The 23,608-nt window shown below is 44.7% G+C and overlaps 1 protein-coding gene across 6 annotated transcripts in view; it reads left to right on the top strand.

The window, feature by feature from the left end:
* ptprua (protein tyrosine phosphatase receptor type Ua) overlaps positions 1 to 23,608 on the top strand; it is a 170,087-nt gene that overhangs the window by 132,404 nt on the left and 14,075 nt on the right. The window contains exons 14-24 of one of the 6 annotated variants that reach the window (XM_047332188.1): positions 1,270 to 1,408; positions 2,810 to 2,839; positions 3,287 to 3,444; positions 3,804 to 3,991; positions 8,615 to 8,687; positions 9,186 to 9,262; positions 11,308 to 11,325; positions 14,623 to 14,659; positions 19,782 to 19,879; positions 21,427 to 21,543; positions 22,045 to 22,199. In XM_047332188.1, coding sequence (XP_047188144.1) covers positions 1,270 to 1,408; positions 2,810 to 2,839; positions 3,287 to 3,444; positions 3,804 to 3,991; positions 8,615 to 8,687; positions 9,186 to 9,262; positions 11,308 to 11,325; positions 14,623 to 14,659; positions 19,782 to 19,879; positions 21,427 to 21,543; positions 22,045 to 22,199 — 1,090 coding nt within the window. Of the gene's footprint in view, positions 1 to 1,269; positions 1,409 to 2,809; positions 2,840 to 3,283; positions 3,445 to 3,803; positions 3,992 to 8,614; positions 8,688 to 9,185; positions 9,263 to 11,307; positions 11,326 to 14,622; positions 14,660 to 19,781; positions 19,880 to 21,426; positions 21,544 to 22,044; positions 22,200 to 23,608 lie in introns of all 6 variants that reach the window. The other 5 variants (XM_035635173.2, XM_047332191.1, XM_047332190.1 and 2 more) reach the window with 5 other exon arrangements.

Raw genomic sequence — 23,608 nt, 5'->3', positions numbered from 1 at the left:
TATTGACCTCCAACTCTGAATCTGTTATCTGTTATATTACACAGTGTATCTGTAATAGATCAATTAGAATTGAAATTGAGCTGCACACTGTAAAAAAGGAGAGCGGACATGAACACTGAATTTGAGGAGGAGGATACAATACAAGTGTGATTATGTGTCCACGCAGTAAGATAGTTTTACAGACACATTCATGATCATCTCAAGAATATACATGAATTCAAAGAAAGAAAAACAAGTAGATAACTTTCAAAACAAGATACTTCATCTCAAATTTCCAACTCTTCGGTTTTAAATCTTCACAAGCACAGAACAATTTGCATTATTGTGACAGAGCTCAGGGCTGGAAAATCTGGACTACAAGGAGTGAGTGCCACCGTTTCCTGGTTATTGGTGATGTGCGTCACCATCGCTTAGGCCAATGAGATAAACACGTCAATGCATGTACATTTGGGATACATGCAGCGACTATACGATATGACTCACAACCGATTCGACATGGTGCAGAGAGATTGATTTTATTTTCTTTGGTCCCTCAGCCGGCAGCAAATCATAAAATAACAAACAAACATGTCTTTTTTTTTACTTTTACTTTTTTTTACTACGTACCGCAGCTAAGCATCTCATTTATCCCGTTGCTTTTGCATATCACATAATATTCTTAGTTTATACCACTGTTTAGCAAGTGGTCTGAGCAGGGAATTAGCCAACATTACACACAAACATGAAACTACTGAAGCAGCAGGTGTTTTTAGTTTTAGCTGTGAAAGGCTCATTGATCAGAGGCCTTGTTCTGCTGGGCCCCCAGCGATAATAACACTGAATTTCAGTTTTATGTGCCCAGGTTTCACCACAAACCCAAATCCCTTCACCTCCATGTCACTAGTTTGGCGGCAGACGTCTAAGATATCTAGAAACCTGGATAAATAAAACTCAAACTATCCACACAAAATCTCCAGTGGGGTTAAGTGAGAAAATATATTTCTTACAGTTTTTACGAATGTGCCGTCCAGGCTATGTTTGTTTTAAAGGAGCAGCATACTCCTGTTGCCTTGTGCCATGAATTGATCTAAAAAGAAAAAATCAGTTCCCACCAAAGCAGAGCATCAAGCCAATCCTCTTGGCGATAGTTTTGTTTGTTTGGGGGTAATTATGCTAAAACGAGCGCAACAATGATTTATTGACATTGAACCGCTGCACGTAGCATCTTTGCAATTAGAGCTGATTAACCAGTCACCGTGGCCGTCCCTTTCTTCCGCTCTGCCTCCACAGCCGCCTGTAAGGACTCGAAGCGCGCTCTGGAGGTGTCCCAGCACGCGGAGGACATGGGCCTGATCCTCGGGGCCTGCGCCGGCGGTCTGGTGGTCCTCATCCTGCTCCTCGGGGCCATCGTCATCATCGTCAAGAAGGGGTGAGTGGCTGGGAGGATGTTTGTGTGTGTGTCTGCTGGCCAAGTGGCGTGAGACGGGTCGGACCACGTCACACGAGTCGTATTGTTCCTGTACGTCCCCATCCAAAAGGGATTCATTTATCCCAATTGGCAGCTGAGGTCTACTGAGGGGGACGCACTTGGCAGGTGAATTACAATCAGTTAGTGGAAGGGTAGAGCATTAATCCTAAACTCCTCTTCCTCCTCCTCCACTGCTGCCTCGGCCAAGCTTTTTGTGTTTTCATATCATCTTTTAATTTCAAGGTCTGCGTGTTGGCTGAGCACATTCAAAATGCAGCGCGCGCACGCGCTCGCACAGCAACCGCTGGCTGCTCTCCACCCGCAAATTACCTCTGTTGTCGCTCGCACCTGCAGTGTATTCTTCCTGCGCTCGCCGGGCATTGGTGGAACAGTCATCTGAGTGTGAAATATTTCATCAAGGGGCATGTTATTCCATTGCCCACTCAATTACATGAGGCGAGCAGCTGTGAGGTGCCAGTGGATGGGCTAGTAATTGGTTAGGAAGGCTGTTTTTGCCTTATTTTTCCTTTTCTTTTTTTTTTCTCCTCTCTTCTTTAGGAGGAATGAACTCCTCCGCCCCGAGGATTTTTCCTCACAGAGAATAGAGGGAGAATGAATGGGGGTGTCTGGAAGAAGGCACTGACTGATAAGATTCACTGGGCCAATCCAGCAGATACAATAGGAGCCAGACAGCCACATGGGGGGGGGGGGGGGGGGCGCAGTAAGCAGACATGTTTATATTTCCACCCTGCATGTTCAAAGTTAAACTCCAGTGTGTTTGGGTTTTGTAATCAATAGGAAAATCAGAGATCCCAGTTGGGCGCTCACAAGGCAGGGAAAGGATCCATGATGAAGAAAGGATTTCAAAACTTTTGAGATATTTATTCCAAGTCTTCGGTGGAGGTGCAAGCAACACATTTTTGCACACTGGATGCGTCAACTGGCTCAGTTGATTGTATTGGCACATTTTTGCAATGAGTTTCTGTTGCCATCTGGATACAGGTTGGTGCGCATTTGTAGTTCAAAATTCAATGTATTTATTTTTAAGTTTTATTTGAACTTCTAGTTAATGAGACACTGTTCAATACCAAATATGAATATACAGCAATAAGGACCAAAATAGACCAGATTTTTTTTCACGGTCAAATTTGAGACAACCATTTGGAAATTAAAAGCCCTTTCTTCATTTAAAAAAAAAAAGCTTTCTCCTGCTTCATGCAGTCGTGCTAAGAACACGCCAACACACTGAGAATCCTCATTTATCTTCCCGATGCCCATCTTGACAAACCATAGTCACCTCTCCTTTTTTTTTTTCTCCTCACTCTCTGTCTCTCTCCTTTGCTCCTCCCTCATGCTAATCAGAAGGGACTTCTATTCTTACCCTTACTACCCGTAAGTTACTCCTTTCTCCATCTTCCACCCTGACGCCATCCTCCCCTTGCTTTCCCCTCGTCCTCCCAAGGAACTTACTAAAGTGGAAATAAGCATTGCTATCTCCAGTCCATCCTCCAGTATACTGTAGACACCCCCCCTCCCTCTTTCTCCTCGTCATCCTCCTCCTTTTGCCCCACCACCTGCACCACAACCCCACCACCACCCCTTCTCCCTACTCTCTCGCTATCACCAAATCTCACTTTCGCCCTCGTCCACTTTCAATCTTCTGAGTCCAATTTCTCATCCCCTCACCTCGTCCTACTTTCCTCTCTCCCTTATCTCTTTGCCTGTCTTTCTCTCATTTTGCCCCTTTTCTGATGTCCTTTATCTATTATTACCCCCTCCCACCCTCTCCCTCCCTCTCTCTCTCTGTCCTGCCTCTCTGTTCCTGTATCTCTGTAGTAGGAAGAAGGTGGCCATAAACAAGACAGCCATGTCATACAGGCAGGAGAAGAGTCGGAAACTGAGCTCATTAGACTGCAGCATGACAGAGCAGAGCACCCTCCAGCAGGACGAGAGGATGGCCAACTCCTTCATGGACGCCCACAGCTGCAACGCTCGAAGTAAGACAGCAGGGAGCATATGGGTACTCTTGAGAGAAGTGTCGGGAGAGATGAAGTATCCCCCCTTCCTGACCTTCAGCCATGTTTACTTCCAAGCGTGTATCCAATCTGTTCTGCGGGAGCACAAGGTGCTCTCATCAGAGGAATCTCCTGCAAGTCTCTCGTCTGTTTGAATATTGTGAAGTGTCAGTCAGCCGTCACATCTCTGCAGCCTGTTTTTCCTGCTGCTGCGCACCCCCACCCCCAGACTTTTCAGCCGACTTTACTTCAATAAAAAAAGGAACTAGGTCTGTGTCACAGAGTGCAGAATGTCACTGGTGTGACTTGAACTGTGTGTGTGTGTGCTCCATGTTCCACAGATGAACAGCGTAGCTCCGTCAACGAGTCCAGCAGCTTGCTGGGAGGCTCGCCGCACCGCCACTGTCGGAAGAAGAGCTCGCCGTATCACACGGGTCAGCTCCACCCTGCCGTAAGGGTCGCCGACCTCCTGCAGCACATCAACCAGATGAAGACGGCCGAGGGCTACGGATTCAAACAAGAATACGAGGTGAGAAGAGAAAGAAGCTCTGTAGTCGTGCATTTAGTCTTGGGGCTGTTTACGTGGTCCAAACTTGCCCCGTAGTTCCAATGAAGGAAGAAACTGTATGTTTGGCCCCCCTCATGTTTCAACATGACAGTGCCCCCACACTCAAAGCCAGGTCCATGATGAAAATGCTTTTCCCAGTTTGATGTGGAAGAACTGGACTGCACAGGGCCCTGCAGGCTGCTGTGCTTTCCAAGAAAAAAAAACGCATCAGTCGTCGCTGATGCCAATTCCCCTGAACGACATATGTTTACACTCGAGTACAACTGTTCACTTCCCAATTTCTAACTATGAGTCAGCGTTGTTTCATTTAAGCATGGCCACGATCCTTTGAAGTCATGACAATTAAGCTCCTCCAACCTTAAAGGCGCCAGTTGATTTTGCTTTGACTACATTGTTACAGCTATCCCTTCCAATCTAGCAGAAACGCTGCAGATACAGGTTCATCAGTGGAAAGCAATGTCATTGTAAACACTTGTTTATCTTGCGTACCTATCACTTTGCTTCTGCTAACCAGCTATCCCCCAGCCTGGATATGACGTACCACTGGGTAAGATGTCAATATCTGTGACAGTGTTTTCACTACAGTTAACAGAAGGTTAGGTTCAGTGGCCGACTGCCCATCGGGAGCATAGGGGTATTTTTGGACCAGTGATGATACAGCAAGCAGGAATTATCCGACAGATCTCAGAGTCCACACGTCAGGTTCGACGGATTGCAATGACGATCCTCTGAGATGCACCTGCTTCTAAGTCTGCATCAATACGAGTGCAGCTGAGAGGTGGAGCGTGGAAACATAGAAAAAATGCTGCATTATAAGCAACTTGTTCACAGGAGCAGTCTAAAACATCAGCCAAACGTACATTGTTGTGGCCTATTTTCGACTTCCGTGAATGTGTGTTTTTTTATTTTGATTGGTTGCTTAAAGATAATCATTGGAACGTTTGAGCAAACTCTGCATCACATCCTTTGTTTAAACAGTATAGGATCATTTTCTTTGTGCTTCCAGCCTTGTGCACTTGCACGTTCTATGATTGGTGTATACCTAGTGAGTTTTTGAGGATTCGTAGCGATAGCTACCTCGAAAACTCCATATTGAGATAGACACACATGTTGGTTAGTCCCAAATATATTGTATTTTTAAAATCTGGATAATGTTCCTCCTTATTCTAGCATAGCCAGACTCGTCCCCACAGAGCTGTATCAGCTTTTTTTCCCCATGTGGCCAAATTTATAACTAGTCTGGCACCTGTTACAAATCTGTACTGTATATTTGAACCATCAATCAAACTTGTGTTCAGTTAGTGCAACCGGCTGCAGATTTGGACCATGCATCACCTCAGGAATGAACTGGAAGGTTGACAAATGGAAAGCGCGACACCAGAAGAGGGGAAGCTCTCAGCGGAAGCTCTTCCAGCAGCTTAGAGTTTTGGATGGAGATGTTCGGAGGTCACATAATGAGTGAGCCCACGTGTGGAACTTTTCATAAGCTCTCATAACCTGATTGTGAGGTGAGGCTTTGGTTTCCGGTTCTTCCTTACGTTTCCACTATATTTGTGAAAACAGGTTGTTTCAAACGTTCTATTCTATCTAGTCAGGGATGTGTTGCACTGCTGCTGGGGCTTGATTCAAAATGGTTGGAAGCCAAGTGCATCAAACCACGTTACATTGTAACGTTTCGACTTTCTGTTATCCTGTTTCAAATGTACGCTGAAACCATTGGGCTGTGTTGAATCTGTTTTCTCTTAGTTGTTTTTGTTGGAACGTGATGACACATCTGCTTGACCAGTCACGACTGACGGCTCAGCCGACAACCCTTAAAAAGTAGTCTGGTGATCCATTGAGCAGTATTAGATATGTGGTTCCATGAACTCCTCTCCGAACCACGGGAAAGAACTGTCTACTTTCAAAAGGCTTAAACGCAGAGTTAAATATTCATGAGCAAGCTGTGAAATCCTGTATTACTTAATCTGCATTACAGATATAGTGCAGATTTACTGAACTTTCTGGAGTTGTGTGGACTAGTTATGCTCTCCCAAAGTTACTCCGTTCAGCCAATCGTTTCACTTTAATAGGTGGCCCACCACATCAACCAGTGGTGATACGTCTTTCTTTATTATTTTTTATTTTGCACCAACACCTGCAGGAAGCCAGATGTACATTCTTCAATTCATTAAGCTATCCCCTGAGGGGCCAACAAATTTCCCCCCTCCAAAATCAATGTGCGGGTTTGCTTTTTTTTTACTTCAGTCTGGCTCCCCATCGCCTGGAGAAATAAACAAGATGAAGGGGATCAACGTGCACACCGCTGTCAGGCTTCATAACCCTTATTTCCCACAGGGTCGTGCAGCTGCCATTGATCAGACATGTTGCAAGTCATTGTGGAGGGGGGGTGGGGTGTGAATAAATCGGACAGGGGGGTACAGTGCGTCGTGCCAACATCTGGATCCAGAGCTATGGAATAAACAAAGTGACAGAAAGCATGTCACCATCCACGAGTGATGCAGACCCCCCCCCCCCCCCCCCCCCCCCCCCCCGTGTGGGTGGGTGAAGCGTTGTCATTTTGTTTTTCTCCTGGAACTGCAGTGCCTCCTTAACACTGTGATCAGATGTGTGGCCTTGCAGGTAGTGGGTTACCAAGTATTGTGGAAAGACAGATTTTGATATTTAAGCTGAACAAAATCAATATTTCTTCAAGTCGTTAACCATTGAAATGACTATGTTTAGTGTTAAAGGTTCAACTAGTAGTGAAGAATCCATAGAAAATGATTCTCATAAGTCTACTGAGCTTCTTCTTTTTTTTTTTTTTAACACAGCAGCAGCATCTGGTTTTAAGCAAAAATAATAAATAAATACATAAACCAGACAGACACAGTTAGCAACAAGCTGGTGAACACTGTTGAATATCCAAACTGAAGAGCCACTTATTTTTCCTCAGGGGTTGGTGAAAACATGTTAAAATGAAATTTAACATTTGGAAATGTCGGAATTGACTCATAGTTAACTAACGCATAAGTGACTCCATGTATGTGTGTGTGTGTGTGTGTGATGTGAGCTCTTGCATGACGGATTTGTATGGATTGCGTTAGGGCAGCATGGCTGTGCCTCACAGCAAGAGGGCTCTGGGTTCAGCCCCTCATGGCAGACTGTCCAGGGAGTACTGTGCCTCGGCCCAATGTAGGAGGGGGTTGGCTTCAGCTTCAGCCCCCCGGGATCCTCCAGGGATAAGCAGCATAGCTAATGGACGGATGATTGGATTGTATCATGTGTGCTGTGAAATCCTAAAGTCCATGAAAAACTTTTCAGTCAGTCAGTTTCTTAGTATGATTGATGGTGTCCAATATGAATGCAGCAACTCTGCAGATTTAATCGATTTTACATGAGGGATGTGTGTATTAGTGTTTTTGTCTAAAATGGAAGGATCTCAACTGGAAAAACGCAATGTGACATACCTCTATGCACAAATAAGACCCAAGTCAAGCTTGTCGCATCTGCTATAGCCACAACTGTCTATGTCCAAAATGTGTGCGCCAAAAGTTAACTGGACACATTTCATTTACTAAATGTACATACAGTATTGTGTCTGTGTCCATATCAAAGCATGAACAAACCCTGAGGATTGATCAATATTTAAATATCAATCTTATTTTTGCTTGTGTTACCAGGCCACTGTCAATCAAATGTGATCCAACCTCTCTCGGCACTGATAAAGCAGAATGGCTGAGTTTTTGCCTCTCCACACTCTGAATAGATAACGACTCTAACTTCAACTTTGATCATTCCGTATTTATTCATGGAAATTAAATGAGATATGACTGCGATTTGTAACCAAGCTGTCGGGGGCGTTGAGTGTTGAGCATCGTGACTTTGGTGGATGAGATAATAGAGAATAGAGAAGAAAATAAATGGAGTAAAGCTCCATGAAGGTGAGTGGGATGTTGTTGTTGTCGCTCCAGAAAGTACAGTACAGGTGGACAAAGGTACTTTAAGCAGAATTAGATCAGGCATTGCATGTGTAGGGATCCAGCGGTAGATGTAATCCCCTGATCAACTGGCTCCCTCCAGCTCGGTCGGGGTCCTCATGTCTCCCAATTTGCACCCAACCCCCCCTGCGTTTATGTTTTTGTGTCTTCGTGCTCCTCCTGATGCTTATGATGTTGATTTAGATTCAGCGAGTCCCCTTGCAGCACCGGCAGATTTAGACGGTGAGTGCCATAAAAAGCTGCCACGAATTTAGCGTGTTTTGAGCGCCGGCTTCTTCGAGGCCGCGAGCTTCCCACAGTGTCCAAAATGAGAACGACTGCGGTCGGCCGCCCCCGCCTTCTCCAGGCCGCCGCCATCTCTCGGTGGCGCGCGTTATCTCTCTGCCTCAGTCTCCCCCCTCGACGGTGTGGCAGATGTCTGCTGATGACTTGGCAAGATGCTGACAAGGAGACGCTACTTAGACAACCTCAGGGCGACACTTAGGAGGTGCATTAGCAAATTGCGAGTTTTTGAAGATGCATCAAAGACACATCACCCCTGTTTTGTATGTTCGTGATGTCTCTCTCTCAGACCTAACTCGTGATGTGTGACTTTGCCCTGCAGAGTTTCTTTGATGGCTGGGACGTCACGAAAAAGAAGGACAAGACCAAAGGGAGGCAGGATAGCTTGCTGAGCCGTAAGTATTTGTGCATTTCGTCAACTGGGTTAAAAAGCAGATTATTAGGGGGAAATGTTTGATGCTGTTATTACCTGGTTCTGCTCCAGCACACCAAAACAGGAAGAGCTTTTTATACTTAAGACACTAAAGTAGGTTACCATTTAATGAGACCGCTGCCTGTATCCGGTGAGTCAGCCCAGTGATTATGTTTCTACTGAATGGTAAACAGTTAGCAGTCAAGGTTTGATTAATTCAAATTGATTGTTGAAGAGCGGCGTTAATCATGTTTTTTTTGTTGTTTTTTTAATTGTCAGGGTTGTAAATGAGCCGACAGATTATTATTTGTCTGAATGTGAACGCACGGAACCGCTCCCTTCAAATGTTGATACTGATCTGTTTGAACAATCTGACGGATCCTGTTCCGTGTCCTGGTCTGACTTAGAGGAAGTTGTAGAGTTCACAGACTGTGAGTACAATGTTTGCTTTTGATAATAAAGAGGTTTTTTTGTATTTCAGATGATCGCCATCGGGTCAAACTGCACTCTCTACTCGCAGACCCCAGTTCTGACTATGTCAACGCCAACTACATAGACGTAAGTCTTATTTTTTCCCTCCTCTTGTAGCTTCCTCTTCCTTCATCTCTGTCTTTGATGATCGCCCATCTCTGCCTTAACAGCTTGTACTAATCGTCTTTTATAGTCGTGGTTGTCATTTTATTTACTCCGCTCACAACATGGCGGCCCATCTACAGTATGCCTGTGAGCACGTGCAGGTTTCAGCGTGAGTTTTCTATCGCAGCAGCTCCAGAGTTCCAACAGCGTCCCGGGCTCAACGACTCACCCAAGTGCTCCTGTCAGGCAACATTGCACAGCAATTTGACCCACTACAGTGCAGCTGATCCTTTCATCTACTTCCAGATATTTCGATCTCACCTACAGTTCAGCTCAAGTGGCTATCTCGGGGAGCCTCTCCAGTCCCAGCAGCCGTTTCACGCGGCTGCCAGATCCTATCTTGGCGGCTTTGCATTAGATGGAGAAAACACTATCTGAAGGATAGTCACTTTTTTCCGCTCAGTACGGGTCAGGTTATGATGTCTGCTGCTCCCTCGTAATGGAGGGGTCACTTGAAGGTGAGTCTGGAAAGCTCTCAGTGGCCTCGGATCTGTACTTGGCACGGCCTCCTGAAGCACTCACCTAAGAGTTCAACGCGAGCTGTCTCCGAAGGCCGTATTACATCCTCTGTTCCCACTATAGTTTGCAGAACAGAAGGGCATGTTAAGTGTACGGAAGGGGTCAGGTGGTGGATGTCTGTCTCAGAGTATGTGGGCGACACTGGTTAAAGTAGTACGCCAAAGCTCAAAGTGTGTGTGTGTGTGTGTGTGTGTGTGTGTGTGTGTGTGTGGTCACTTCATCCACTTTAGTGCTCCACGAGGGCTCCATTATGAACGCTCCAAGAACCTCTGTGTGTCATTAACTGTGCCATCTCCAGCGCTGCCTGCATGCCATGCCAAAAGCCCTGGCTCACAAAACCGCAGTGAAATGATTCCAAGATGATTCATGGATTCAAGTCGGGGCTGGAATAAATGGAACTCTGCTCAATCTAAAGGTTACACAGAAGACTTTCACCACCCTCTGCTCTCGATCGCAATTTTTTTCTTTTGCACGGGTAGAAAGACGTGACATTTCCTGTCAAATCTTTCAAGCTTCCTTTTTGTCTATTTCTTACAGATGTGACAGTTTCGAACAACTTAGTTTTCAAAAAGATTTTGGTTTTGATGGTCTGTACTTCCACCACCATCGATTCCTTTCTTGCTCCGGTGCTCGGAGAAGTGAGGCCTGTTACATTCATGTTTGTAGCAGCAGCAACTTGTCTGGCATACGATCAAATTGGAGCGAGAAAGGCTGGTAACGGTTGCCGTTGCTGTGCAGTCAAATCAAAAAGCATAAATTGTTTGAATGATAGACGAAAACTGCTTCATCTTAAAACTCAATGTGCTCAATATGCAGGTTTGATCGATTTCATACCGAAGAATTATAAAAAGTCTAGATTAATAACTGTCTCTGTGTTGGACATGAAATCTGGACAAATCTGAGGGGGCACATCACTGCACCATTTCCTACATTGGCAATGAATGTTGTCACTGCCTGTTTCTCGCAGCACACACACCACATACATTAAGTACTGTAATTAAATGATAACATGACCTTGTGTCCATTACTTGTTTATGCTTCTTCATTAACACAAAGGACAACTACAGTATGTGGTATCACTGGCCTCAAAAACAAAAACCTGCCACCTTTGCTTTTTGCTTCCCTGCCTCTGCCTGTACATTGCACAGTATAAATAAAGATGTTGTGTGCTGGAGGTGAGTGGGCTCAGAGGAAACAAATACATGAAGACAAGTGTGGTTACTCTGAAACATAACTTGGTTTTTCATCGCAGAAATATGGGGATTTGAGGTTTCTGAACATTATTCTCTCCACAGGTCCTCCGAGCTAGATGCTTTTATTTAACCTTTTCATTACCCTCTTTCCCTGGTCTTTCATCACAATAACTAGCTCTTGTTTACTCCCCTACTTTCCTTCTCTCTCTCTCTCTCTTTCCGCCCCCCTGTTTTCAACCTTTCGGCACCTCTTAGATTCGGATAAACAGGGAAGTAAGTACCTTGCTTCTCACCTCTTCTCATCTTCTCGCCCCTTTTCACGCTGCCCTCTCTCGCTGTCCCCACCCAGCCCTGCCATGGCTTCCCTCCAACAGCAGATCCTCCTTTCCTCTCTCGCCCTATGAGCTGCTGAGCCTTTCTGCCTTAAGCCATCACTTGGCCACACTGATCCACAATCAGATGCTCACCTAGAGTTCTTGCTTAATGCCAGGCTGTCCTATGAAAGGCCGATAGAGGCGAGGAGACGGGCTCAGATCAAAGCCAGCACACACACCGTAACACAGCAGGCGTTGTAAATATATTCATTGAGTTTGGAAAACAAAAACTATAACCCACAGCGCATGAAAGATCAGTAATTATTTCAGTGAAAGCTTACCAGGGTTTTACCTGATTACACTCTCGGTTCCACCACAAGAACATCAGGTCCATATTTGTCAAGCATCTCAGAGAGTACCTGCCTAGTCACAAGTGGCCCTGCAAAATTATTTGTCTTATTTTCAGGAAATTTGCAAAATCGCAGGACTAGTTTGCAAGGTTTTGTTTCAGTCAGTGAGTTAGAAAGCATGTTAGCTGCCAGTCAAAAAGTTCACACCTACAGTAGAGTCTTAAGTCCGGTTATCTGACTCTCGTTCATTTCCCCCCCCCTTGAATACAGCGTATTGCTCTCGGGGTGATGGACAACAACTGCACCTGGACCCTTTAGAGGCTGAGGTCCCGGTCTGTTCCTAAACTAACATTGGAACAGTTAATTTCTTGAGGACACGGGATCCGACGTTGATCCGAACAAACCACAGGGTGCACTCCGCAGGTTTGGATGCGGCAGAGCATGCAAACTGTTGTAGGAAGAAGTAGCAGATAGCTGGAGAATGAACTCCGGTCTCACTCTGAATAGCAAAGAGCAGTGAGGTATTCCTACCTTCTTCCTATATTTACTTTCTTGCTCCAGAAATGACATGGTGACATGGGCATTATTTATAACTCCTGCGCCCTTATTTGCATGCACCGTTTACTAACCCGCGCGTGCGACTCACCGAGGTGTATGCCCGCCTTCCCGGCATTTCGGTTCACAGTTTGCTGGCACCTGGCTGCAGCTCCACTTGTGTACCAATAGCCTACTTATCTTTTAAATACATACTGGCCAGGCGCTAGCGAACTGTGCACCAAAATGCCAAAGTTCACAGACGTCAAACCATACAGTGCACGAATGCTCTGCGTGGATTTGCTTTGCCACCTCCATGGAATCCAATAAATTAGCTGCTTTAGGTTTGAATTCTCGCCGTCATAGATACAGGCGGAAACAGGTCTGAGGGGGCATAGGAGGGGAAATCAGTTCACACATTTGACTCCATTTTAAGTAGACACTTTCTGTTTTTATCTTTCGAGGTAAGAAACTCATCTCCGCTGACGTTTGATAAAAAGCTGCGACACCTGACATCTCAACCTGAGCGCAGGCAGCAGCATGTGGGAGATGATATAATAAATTATCGTTCCAACAGGTGTGGCTGCACTGACAGTAGATGTCTTCATCTCGAATAACAAAATAACGTATTCAAAGGTATTGAGTTGATACAGAAAAAAAAAGGCTATGAGTCACATGAATATGTTCATCCCAACGTTTTAACTAGAACAAAAAAAGCTGCAAAATCCCCATGTCATTTGTAATTCTCAGTGGAAGACGCCTGAGGTTTTATCACTTAAAAATTTCAGCAGGATCCCTGACTGGCTCTGAGATGCATGATAAATATGTGCTCATCCACTTGCACACACCAAGGTCAGATATCCACTAAATCGTCACAGGTTGTAGATGGAGTGAGCTCAATGTGTGAAAGCAAAACAACCTAAAAGTTGTTTTTCCCGTCTTTTTGATATTGCTTTCCACGTTTCAAATTACTCTGCATGTTATTTGTTTTTTGGGGGGGGTGTTTTTCTTTTCTTCTATCCAATCCATTGTGAATTCACATTGCTTGATGTTTTGCTGCTTGCCCGCTGCTGAAATGTGCAGTTGCCAAGGTGACAGACAGGAAACTGGTTGGCATAGTGAAACTCGGCAAAAGAGGCCTGTGGGAATGAGGGTCGCTGCACTTTTTCATTGCGATGGCCATCCATCTCAACTTCCCTTTGTGGCATGACAGTTATGTAATGTAATTTGTGTGGCTGTCTGGCGGAATAGTGCATATTTGTGTGTGGTGGAGGTATTCTTCATGTTGCAGGGACCTGAATGTGTTTATTCACAGTAACAATATCGGGACTTGTCTTCCTCATGGTGACTCAAGTTACGATTGTGGGTACAAATCGTTAAAAGTTCCTATGACCTAAATCATCGCCTTTTAAAGGTGAAAACATGTTTTACGGTTTCGTTAAGGTTAGGGTCAGGCTAGGTCAAGCTTGGGTCTCTGGGAAAATGTATGCAAGTCAGTGTGTTGTCCCAAAGTCATGGAGACATGGATGTGTTTGGGTGTCTGGGTGTGTGTGTGAGTGGGTAAGGGGGCTATCGGGCTGTGCTTTAGACACATGTAGATTATATATACAAATCTTTACCATAAACAGCAGTTGTAACATCACTTTTCACATCAGTGATCGGAGGATACACTCAGATCTGAAGGCGAGGGATCCATCATGGGCCGCTCCTCATGGTGGACGGCCACTAGCAGCCTTCCAGACCGAACACTGTATCATGACTGCGCTAATGCCGAGCTGAGCAGAAGGGAGACAGCCAGATCAGTCAATGTCACTCTGGTAGAATTACTCCCAGAGCTGAAGATCCCTCACTTGTCAAACCAACCTTTGATCAGTGGCCCTGGCTGCATGCAAAGCACCGCGTGCCGCCTGGTTCGTCTTTGAAATGCATTGACCGCACTCTGCATGTAATGACCTGGCTCAGAGAGAGAGACAGAGAAAAATACTTGAATGAATGACTTTTTCGCCGTGCATTAACAATTCAAGTGCCACCCTTCACCCGCAACATGGGGCCCAAACGGTCCGAAGAATGTTGCGGCCGGTCAAACGTGCTACTGCCATCAGCCAATAGTTTTCACGGCTGCGTAAAATGTATCTCCAGGCGAAAGCAGAGCAGAAATTTAGCAGAGCGCCGACATCAAACCAAGCTCTGGGATGAATAAGAGATGACTTGATGCTGAAAAATGGAGAATGAGAATGGATGGGTGGGGTGAAATGAGAGTCAGAGGTGCCTGAGTTTCACTTCATCATGTGCTCTTGTGATCATTAACTCTCTCCTCTTATCCCTTTCTTTCCCTTTCCCCCCCTATCTCTCCTGTTCTCTCCGGCACACAGGGTTACCAGAGATCGAACCACTTCATCGCCACTCAAGGTGAGTGTAAAACACGCGGCGGCCACGTCAAGCGGCTAATGTTTACTTTTGTTTGTGGTGGGGGGGGTATTTTTTCACAAAGTGACAACATTAAAATGAGTTTGCTGAATTATTAATGAGTAAACAAGAAGGAGTCGTGTGTTGCATCAGGCTCGCATCTGGATATCTGCCGTAAAAGCTTCGCCCCCCCTCCGTCTGCGAGGGAAAAAAGCTCGCACAACAGTCGACTGTAACTGTCAGTCAATCTGCACTGTAACTGTCCCTCACCGTGAAGCTCGGCTTTCGTGTCTCTCCTCCCCACCATCTGCATGTGTGGCGCTCCGTATCTCTGATGCTGGGTTTGATACGCCATACAAGCTGCATTCCCCAGGCAGTACACTCACATTCACACACAGAGAGAGAGAGAGAGAGAGACACAGACAGAAAGGAGGAGAGGAAGACTGAGAGAGAAAAGAGAGCAAGACATTCTCTTTATTCTCACCCAGCTCTGATCCTATTTATTCAAGGAGTATGTTTTTCACTTCCATAATCCCCCTCAGAGTTTTCTCCATCTTTCCCTTTGGTCTCGGTTCTACCACTTCACAAAAGTAACCTTAGAAAATTCCTCAGCCTGTCTCTTTCACATTTTGCTCACAAAGTCATTCTATGCACAAAGGTGCAGGCAGAGGTGGCGAGAGTGTCGCAGAGTGCGAGCGTTCGAGGGGAAGCATCTGCTAAGATTTGACACGTTGCTGAGCTAAAGATACTGATTTAAAGAATCAAACCAAATGTTAAAGTTTCTTTGATTGATATAAGAATAATGGTGGTTCTTATCCTAAATCAGCAACAAAACAATGAGTGTGAAAATTAAAAATACAATACAACAACACTGAATATAGACTTTGCAGTGCCCAGTGATTAAAATACATACAGATATATGTGACAACGTTTCTTATAGCAAGAGGCCTACCTTGTGTCACTTCTTGTGATGCTTACAAACTGCACTCGGATTGTTGTGTGGTGCGGCCTGCACCTTTTTTTTCGTTTCGATTCACAAAGCCTGGGCTGCACCAGAACCCAGATTTTTTTCCAGCACACAAAACAAAAGCGGCAGCTAACGGATGTTGAGGAAATTTTCACTGATTTTCACTAAAAGTCTATTGCTTTAGAATCGCTTACTGCCCCTTTAAGGGCTGTCTTTAAGAAGCAAAAACACTTGCGTTGAGCTTGGTGCTGCTTTGCAATGAGTGTGAAATATGCGGCGCAGACAGCTCAACATATAATCAAAGCATGATTGCACATAAAATGGAAGGAGACTGACTTGAAAGGTACAAATATGTGTTAGGTCACGTTAAAAGCATAGGCTGTCTGTTCCATCAGACGTGTGAACAATGCATGTGTAGTTGCACGTGATAGGTCTATTTTCTTTCCGTTTTACATTTGTTACTACAGTGATTTTGTGTTTGGCTCTGCGAGCTGCCAAAACACAGGTCACCTACACCCAATACTGTGCACAAACCGATCCTCTGAACTGCTCTGTACCACCTATCACGTCCAAGAAACCAAGTTAGAGGCGACTTTAACTTTGTTACGTGGAGCATGATCCTGCTGGAAGTGACCGTTCGAAGATGGTAAACTGTGGCCATAAAGGGACGAACATGGTCAGCAACGATACACTCAAGACTGTGACATTCAGACCATGATGATTGGTGTTGAAGGCCCAAAGTGTTTAAAGAAAACATTCCACCATACCATCTCCACAACCAGCTGCCTGGAACTGTTGACCCGAGGCAAGTTGTGTCCTTGGATTCGTTCTGTCGACTCCAGATTCTGAGGCGACCCTCTGCACCCTCAGCAGAAATCCCCATTCATCAGACCGGGCTACAGCTGTCCGGTGTTGGCGAGTCTGTGTCCCCTGCTGCCTCAGATTTCTGCTGTTGGCTGACACAAGTTGAACTTGACCTGGTCTTATGCTGTTGTAGACCATCCACCTCAAGGGTGGACTTTTTTGGGGATTACCACAGTAGTAAGGAGTGGTCGTCTGAGTTACTTAGCCAGACATGGTGTCCAGCTTTCATACACAATGCATCTCTGTTTTACTTTGTAGAAACTAGAAACTACAGGAGAGATCGAAAGTTTCAGAAACACCCAAACCAGCCCGCCAGACACCAACAACCATGCCACAGTCACACCCCGATACTGATGATTGATGTGATGAATTATTGAACATCCTTGTACTGTATCCTGTACAGTACATGCATTGCTCTGCCATCATTGTACCTTTAAATTCAGTCCCCCAGCCGTAAAAGGTTATAGCCACAGCTCCAAGGTTAAACAAAACACATGCAATTTGTAATTTTTAGATTTTCTTTATATTATAGAAATCAAAGCATGTTTCTGTGTGGATGTTGATATTCTGACATGAGCATGGAAAACAATAATTCTGGTGCCAAGATAAAAAAAAGTCTAACCCGCTAATTAAAAACGTAACATTTTAGACTCAGGTTATAAAACATCCACCAATGCACAGTCTGTTATTGTCCACAAAGTTAATACAATTCATTACTTCCACTCTGACTTCCACACATACACACACCATTTGTACGCTGCATCATTAAAGCTGCCACTCTTCCCTCACAGTCTGCATATTCTAAACAACGCTGCATACAGGCAGCGAGCACTGTGTTGGTCGGTTTGTCGCGGAGGGTTGAGGTTGATTCGTTGTATCTGCGACGGGTGTCCAGGCAGCTGAGCTTCTGCAGCAGGCCGCAGGTGCTGTGGGCGAACTCTCCATTATATCCAGAGATGAGGGAGCGGGATGGAGGGGGGCGGACAGGGAGGAGAAATTGCCAAGCGCACTCTGAAAGCTCCAGTCCAGGGCGATGGCTTGCAAATGGATGCACCCAGCTGCCGGGGCTCGCACATCACCCGTCTCCTCGCTGACTGCCGCGCCCCCCCCCCCCCCCCCCCCCCCCCCCATACTTTTAAAGTCACGTGTGCTCATCACTCCCCTGGTGCAGCTGGAGCAGCGCTGTTGAATGAGAGTCGCGACAACGGAAGGCCAAAATGTCTGCAAGTCACGTGACTCATGTAGACTTCAGATAGTTCCGGAAGTTCTTGGCGCGCAATTCAAATCCATTAGTCAGAGTGACAGAAACTCAATTTTTTGGTAATTAGTCGTCAATAATGTATCGATTTACAAAAAGAAGACCTACATGCCTATCTAGTAACATAGAGTTACTATAATGGAGAGTTCCCCAGAGCACCTGCGGCCTGCTGCAGGAGCTCAGCTGCCTGGACACCCGTCGCAGATACAACAAATCAACCTCAACCCTCCGCGACAAACCGACCAACACAGGGCTCGCTGCCTGTATGCAGCGTTGTTTCGAATATGCAGACTGTGAGGGAAGAGTGGCAGCTTTAATGATGCAGCATACAAATGGTGTGTCTATGTGTGGAAGTCAGAGTGGAAGTAATGAATTGTATTGTAGTTTGTCAATACATTATCTTAAATCATAAATAAATCATAAATAATCATAAATCATAACCCACTAACATGCTTTAATTTGCATTTAGATGTGCTGATAATATACAATCTGATTATTCAAACGTCTCACCCTTCAAAAGTGCAACACAGTCTGTCCATTGATCCATTCACTTTCTGGAACTATTGATAGGCTCCGTGATCCGCCATTGCTGGGGAAAACAAACTGGTCCATTGGAGTGAACGGAGATGTTGTAACTGTCTCTCTCTCTTAAGGCCACCTCCACCCTCAAAGCTCCATAACTAGGACGAAAAAAAAATTATATTTCTTTATCTGATTCTCAAACAGAGATGTTTATTGCACAGTTGACTTTAAGGTACAAGGCTGGTGTTGCTCCTTGTTTGCTGATTGACAGCAAATCCATTGAAAAGTAAGTACTGGAGGAACTTTTAGAGCCGGAGGTGCACAGAAGGTCACGGGAAGCTGTGAAACAAGTGCTTGAATTCGTCAGCGCTTGTCCAGGACAGAAATGTCATTGTTCCACACTCAGACCGACAAAGGATGCAATGCCACACTTTTTAATGCAGGCCATTAAAAATAGCTGGGCACTGCAGGATTATCTTTTTTTACAAATGTTACTCAAACTTTCAGTATCTGGTTAATCTACAGTCTGTGTGTTCATGGTAATAAATACACATGTCAGCCAGTGGAGTACAATATATAAGGCATTAGAGGCTGGCCACATAATTCATTGTTTGTTTTTCTGTTTTGTGGGAGCATATAGAATAGTGATTTTTAGAATAGTCTCATTGTGTTGGTCTAAAAACAGTACATAAGACCAAGGAGTTTGGACTTTTACTTTGTTATATATATATATATATACTGTCTCCAAATGTCAAGAATAAACTTCAATGCTCAACATTTACTTTGTTGTTTTTTTCAGGAAAGTTACGTTTTCAAATTTTCTTTGAATTGATTTTGTGTGAGATTGTACTCTACAATTACACCTGAACTGAAAAAAAGATTCAAAACAAATATTGTGTAGCAGAAACAGAAGATATTCTACTTTGCCACACCACAAAGGGATGATTACCTGCTCTTAAGGAAAGAAAGTCATCCAGTTCAGTTTGGGGAGACAAGATAATTTTCTTATTAAACAAACTGCGTGGGTAGAATTGAATTATCTTGTTCGCCAACAGAGGTGTAGCGCGTTTGGCAGAGGCGGCCGTACGTATGAGGAAGGGGCCGATATTATCAGCGCCACGGTGTAGTGAAATCAATGGAGGTTTACACGTATTCAGGGGGCTGTGATTTGTGTCAGCCACTGTTGCCTGGGAAAGGCAGTGCGTGCGCTTGTTTGCACAACGGCTCAGGATTTGTGGGCGTATTGAAATGACATTTCTCGGTAGTATTAGGAGAACACAGAGCGGGCAATAGTTCAAGAATGACACATTGTTACTCTAGTCCCTGGCATGGATTACACAGTGCCGCTACATTGATGGTTATTGCCGCTATTTTCTCTGACTTATGGCTCGACTCACCACCCTCCTTATCCTCCTCCCTTTCTCTTCATCCACCTCCTCTCCCCTGCCACCCGCCACCTCCCCCACCCCCCCTCTCCCCACCTATACCTCTGCTGTGTATTCCGTCTTCCGCAGGGCCCAAGCAGGAGATGATCTACGACTTCTGGCGGATGATTTGGCAGGAGAACTGCTTCAGTATTGTCATGATCACCAAGCTGGTGGAAGTGGGCAGGGTAGGTTTCTCTTCCCTTTGTCCTGTGACCTCTGCAGCCCCGGTGCAGATTGATGGGAGGGGGGGGTGTATTTCTGGAGCTTCCTTTATCATTTACTATATATCAGAGGAGCTGCTGCACTCCAGGTTGTGGGAGGAAATGGCTGCCGCTGTCTGATCATGAGTGATCACCTTTAGCTGTGGTGGCCGCGCTCCAAGGTCAAAGCTTTGATGTATATGAATGCCCACGGAGGAAATCTGTGGCCTCTTTTAGGTCAACTCTCTGTTGAATACAGTAGGCTGCTAATACAACCTTCAAAATGTGTGTGACAAAAGGGTAATGCGCTGAATGCACCATTTCAAAACATTTGATCAATGAAGATACCAGAATGGATTTTATTATCAACCACAATGGAATTTGCTCTTTGACCACCAGATATTTATAAAATAATGACCTTCCTTCCTAATTACTGAGTTACTGTTAGCAAAGTTCAAACTATCAATTCACCAGATTGAGATACTCCATTCAAACCTGACAAATGTCTGTGCTGGTAAAGAATTTAGTTTTTTGTATCTTGTTTGAGAGTTAACATATGTAGTGCCGACCTATCAAAGAAGTCAACTATATAGATAATCACTGTATCATCACCAACTGAAGTGAGCTTGAGGGCGCCATGCATTAAACATTATTAAACTTATTGCCAATTGCCTATTTTTTCTACAATTCAGCCTGTGGTTATTGGCAAAATTATTTGTTGTTTGAGATAAATAGCATAGTATTTAAAAAATGTATCTTGTGCACTTGAATATTTAGGCTACAACTACGTTTAGCTCACAAATAGCTGGGACAACTTTCCTCAGGGGACAAACACAACACTTTTCACTACTTTAAGTACCAATCCTTTGTAAAATCAAGTAGGACTCAAAGATATATTATCTGTATTAATGCCTGTTTTTAGCAGTGTTCGTGTATTTTAGGATGAGACGGTAATATCCGACTATGTTGGCTTGTGTTTTTTAGCTAATTCAATTCTAAACAGTTACACCTAGTTGGAATATTTATTGTTTTTATGAATCATTAAATTAAATCATTCATTAAATGTTATGTAACTCTACACTTTGTCAACACTTACTCTAAAACGACATTTGATCTTAAAAAAGAGCTGGTGAAACCATCCGCAAAGTCAGAAAAAAAAAGGATATCTCTGTCTCTGCCGCATGGAGTTCGACAATTCTGTTCTCAAATTTATCATTTGTGGTTACCCCGATGGACTTTATGGGATAAAGTGTCTTTCTAAAATTGGCTGATAAACAAAAATGCACCATGACACCATCACTGACTGTAAGTTCTGTTTCCGAGAGTGGCCCTCAGAAACCGCGTCAACACATGTCTTATCTCACCTTGCAGCCGACACTTTCATGCCTCGGATGTGATGGTGGAGATGGGAAGTCCAAATATTCAGCAAAGGTCACCGCAGGATGTGGACGTCTGTCGCCTAGCGTTGATTTGTAAATCGGCCCTGTATCTGCGTGATCCGTTCTAAACTTTTTCTTTTGGGGTTTGTCCAGATGAAGTGCTGCAAGTATTGGCCCGACGACACCGAGCTCTATGGCGACATTAAGATAACGCTGCTGAAGACAGAAACGCTAGCCGAGTACACGGTGCGCACCTTCGCGATGGAGAGGGTGAGTCATGCGCTCATGCGGCTTATATCTCAACTGTCTCAGTGTAACCTCTGTGTCATACATACCCACCAGGACAGTTGGAAGTTTAATGGGCCCAACCAGCTGATATGGATGCAGTGTAATGTAGCAGCCTTCTGATGAAATCTCCCTTTGTGGTCGTTAAAATGTTCTGTTTGTGTCTGAACTGTTTAAGAGAGGTGTTGGTTGGACGGCACCACGTTGTACAGACAGTTGCGTGTTTCTACTATTTAGTCCACCCCATATGTAACAGTAATGGCACCACACTACTTCCTCCAAAGGGATCATGAGGTTGAATCAGCTCCCCTGAAAACAATTTCAACACAAACTGATCATAATAACCTTTGTGAAGGAGGATTCATTGCAGCATCGGTTTTAGGGAGGTGTCCTGTAGCTAATGAACTGAAAACGGAGTGTATGAAACTGAATCGGTTTACGCTTGTGTCCCTCCCCTTGTTGAATCTGCCTGATTGTTTCTTGTAGAGGGGTTACCCTGCCAAACACGAGGTGTGCCAGTTCCACTTCACCTCCTGGCCTGAGCACGGCGTGCCGTACAACGCCACCGGCCTGCTGGCTTTCCTGCGCCGGGTCAAAGCCTCGACGCCCCCCGATGCTGGGCCTGTGGTGGTCCACTGCAGGTAACCCATCGCCTCCCATCCTGCCCGGATTATGTAATGGAGTTAGCATAATTCCTGCCTCGGTTTCTCTTTAATATCAAGTCATTAACTTTACGCTGTTTGTTTCTACTTCAGCTAGTGTGTTTTTTTCTTCCATTTCCCGAAATAGGTTTCCGCCTCTTGCTCTTGTGTGTGTAGGTGGAGAGCTGAATGGTGATAAAGAAAATAAATAGAAACGGATTGTCAAACAGGATGTTGGATTTCACACAAAACCAGCATAAAGACACAGAGAGTTGTATTTTTGACGATCTGTGATGCTTTTCTGCCTTTTTTCATTCTTCTGCACTGACTGTCGGACACTGATGTTCAACTCACAAAAGAACCCTGTGCCCACATATTTAATTTCCATTCAGCTGTTGAGATGTGAATATGCCAATTTTTATGATTTAAAAAAAAAGAGGTGCAAACTGCAAATGCAATATGCCCGTCTTGGGGATGGAAAAATTGTCCACATCAAAAATGAGGAGACACAATAGATACTGGTGGGGTTCTTGTAAACACCTTGACAAGAACACAACCTTTTTCTTTTTCATGCTGTGGACAAAGCACTCACTGTTACAAGCCTCCGCTCCGCCAGAAAGCCCCAAAAATTGGTGTCTGAGATTTATACGTAACCCTGGTTTGAGTCCAGAGGGAGTTCTTTTTCCTTGTCACCCCTTGAACTCTGGTGCAGTCTGAACAAGCAGACCGAGACGGGCTGAAAAGGGGAAAGTCTCAGTCAGGGGATACGGATGGTTCGGAGTAGACTGCTTCCTGAGCAGTTCATCCACAGCAGATGGACTTTCTATATTAGTAGCTTCTGAATTCATGCAAAAAACACATTTGGTTGTCTAAGCTTTCACACACAAAGCTCAGTAGCGAACAGGTTCGGTGTGAACGCCCCCTTTCCTGACAGTTTATATTGCCTACATTTCAGAAATTTGCACAGCAACTAATAGAAACACAATTGTTGATTGTGAAGGAATAATGTAACCGACTGTAACCTGCAGAAAATAATATCTCCACCATTCTTGTGTACCGCTCGATTATAGATTCATGCGTCACCAACTTGATTTAGTTTAGTTTTTTACATTCCACCTTTCATAACCTGCAGTCAACTGCATGAAGACACGTGCATGCTTTAGTTTGCAAATCCACCAAGCATGAACATGGCGACATGAAGCTGATATTTGTTGCTTATCTCAGTTTTTTGTTTCACACCAGCGCTCTCGCTGTGGATTCTAATTCTGACTGAGCACCAGTCCTTTTGCATCCCAACATAAGTAATATGCTTGTTCAACTGTACTGATGCGCCGCAGAGAGAATTGCTTTTGTTTTTCCCCTTCTGTCGAAAAAAAACTATCAAACGATTGAAAACCTATGGAGACAGA

Source organism: Scophthalmus maximus, chromosome 5 (assembly GCF_022379125.1).
Source record: "Scophthalmus maximus strain ysfricsl-2021 chromosome 5, ASM2237912v1, whole genome shotgun sequence".
NCBI lineage: Eukaryota > Metazoa > Chordata > Actinopteri > Pleuronectiformes > Scophthalmidae > Scophthalmus > Scophthalmus maximus.
Note: the sequence above shows the minus strand (reverse complement) of the source record. Positions and strands in the feature narration are given on the sequence as shown.